The sequence below is a fragment of the Myotis davidii genome, unplaced genomic scaffold (assembly GCF_000327345.1).
Source record: "Myotis davidii unplaced genomic scaffold, ASM32734v1 scaffold651, whole genome shotgun sequence".
Lineage (NCBI taxonomy): Eukaryota > Metazoa > Chordata > Mammalia > Chiroptera > Vespertilionidae > Myotis > Myotis davidii.
In genome coordinates, this window is record NW_006283994.1 from 8,420 (window position 1) to 10,252 (window position 1,833).

Sequence of the window (1,833 nt, forward strand, 5' to 3'; positions counted from 1 at the left end):
ATTCCCCTTAAACAGAGCCTGCTCCCACCACCCTGAGGGGGATCCAAGGCTGGGCCCAGTGTTCCAGAGGCAGCTGCCCACATGTCCCACCCACTCCCCCATCAGGGCCCGCAGCCTGAGCTCAGCCCTGGCGCTGATGCTTCTCTGACCCTCTTTCCTCCTCTGAAATGAGGGGGGCACCCCACTTCCTGAGCTGGACACAGGCAGAGCCTGGGCGGACATCTGAGGTCATGAGGGCAAAGACGGTTGCCAGAGAGAGAAGCGGTTTTATTCAGGAAGAGCTGGGGAGGGAGGTGGGCTCCCTGGGTCCCACCTGTGACCTCTGGGGCAGGGACATTAGAAGCCAATGGCTGCGGACATCTGAGCCCTCTCAGAGTCACCAGAGAGGGACTCAAGGGGAGCCCTCAGAGTCGTCAGAGGAAGGCACGAGGGTGGCCCCGTCTCCATTCACAGTGGGCAGTGCCTGGTAGGTCTGGGTCCAGTACTGCAGGTAGCTGCTCCTCAGGTGCTGCTTCATGGACTGGCCGTCCATCTTGTTGTTAATCTCCAGGTAGTTGCCGTTTTCCTGGGTGTAGGGCTCCCATTGGGTGGGCACAGCCGAGTGGCCCTGGTTGGGGTCCCTGCAGATGAGGAAAAGGCCGTGTGGGGTCTGAGGGCTCACAGGAGGCTGGAGACCTCCATGCTGACCCGAACCTCCAGGGCCTCACTGTCTCCTGGGCACAGCCTTGGCATGTATATGATGTGGGCCCAGCCAGGAGCTCTATCCTCACACACAGGGGGTATGGGGCTCAGGAGGTTAAGGGTACGTGAGGGGACAGGCATGTGGGCCCAGGTGGCAGGAGGCCTGGCCCAGCCTCACCCGCCTTACCCAGTTCTGGCAAAGTTGGTCCAGTAGGCGATCATGGCCTGGGAGACAGTCCTGTCTTGGGCCCGGTAGCCCAGAGGGTTGTGGAAGGGCCACCCATACACGTACGGGAGGTCAGTCATGTGGTCGGCGCCCATCCAGCTGGGGTACAACGGAATGCGAGAGGGGTGGGAGAACAGGTAGGTGTAGGTCCGGGCACTCCTGAGGAGGGAGGGACACAGCCCAAGTTGGCAGGGAGCTCACCTGGGCCCCCCAGCCAAGAGCTGGGCCCTAGAGGAGGCCCTGGGGAGAGCAGGAGTAACCTGGAAATCCCCAGACCCAGGAGGGACCTGGGTCCCTGCACCGGGGAAGGGAAGGCCGTGGGGTTTGTGGTTCTGGGATGTCAAGTGTATCCACACTTCCCTCCACAAAACTTAGTGAGGCATCTTCCTTCCTTTTCTCTGCAGATGAATTTGTGTTCTTCATCGGGTACATACCTAACCCACCCAATGAACAACACAAGTTCATGTAGTTGCTACAAGCTTTCATCCTACACTTTCTAGGTGTTTTCTCTCCCTTCTGTGTCGGCATCCCTAATGTACTTTTTATTTTCGCTGGAGGTTTACCAGGTGGCCGTAGTCCAAAGTTGTTATGAATGTTGGCAAACTCCAAACTCACAACAGAGACCATCATCCCGTGTTCTGTTCCTCTCAGCCTGGGGGCTGCAGGGAGGCCTGTGGGCTGAGGGAAAGGGGACTGATAACCTGATAGATAGGGCACCTGAATTAATCTGAAAGGTAACCCGATTATTTTCAATCTTAGAACACACATACTTATGTGAAGAGGGGGTTAAGTTTTCCTTAAATTTCCTGTGAAGGCCTGTGCAAAAAATGAAGGAGTGACTCAGCTTTGAATCCAGCAAGCAGAACCGATAATCACGGTCAGACAGACCCACCAGGAGTCAAAACATCATCTCATCCCCATTATCT

General features: G+C 56.7%; 1 protein-coding gene across 1 annotated transcript in view; it reads right to left on the minus strand.

The window, feature by feature from the left end:
• Window positions 1-246: 246 nt before the first annotated feature.
• LOC102751654 (bile salt-activated lipase) overlaps window positions 247-1,833 on the minus strand; it is an 18,131-nt gene continuing 16,544 nt past the window's right edge. The window contains 3 exon segments of the mRNA XM_006779363.2: window positions 247-384; window positions 386-620; window positions 869-1,066. Coding sequence (XP_006779426.1) covers window positions 337-384; window positions 386-620; window positions 869-1,066 — 481 coding nt within the window. The 3' untranslated portion in view covers window positions 247-336.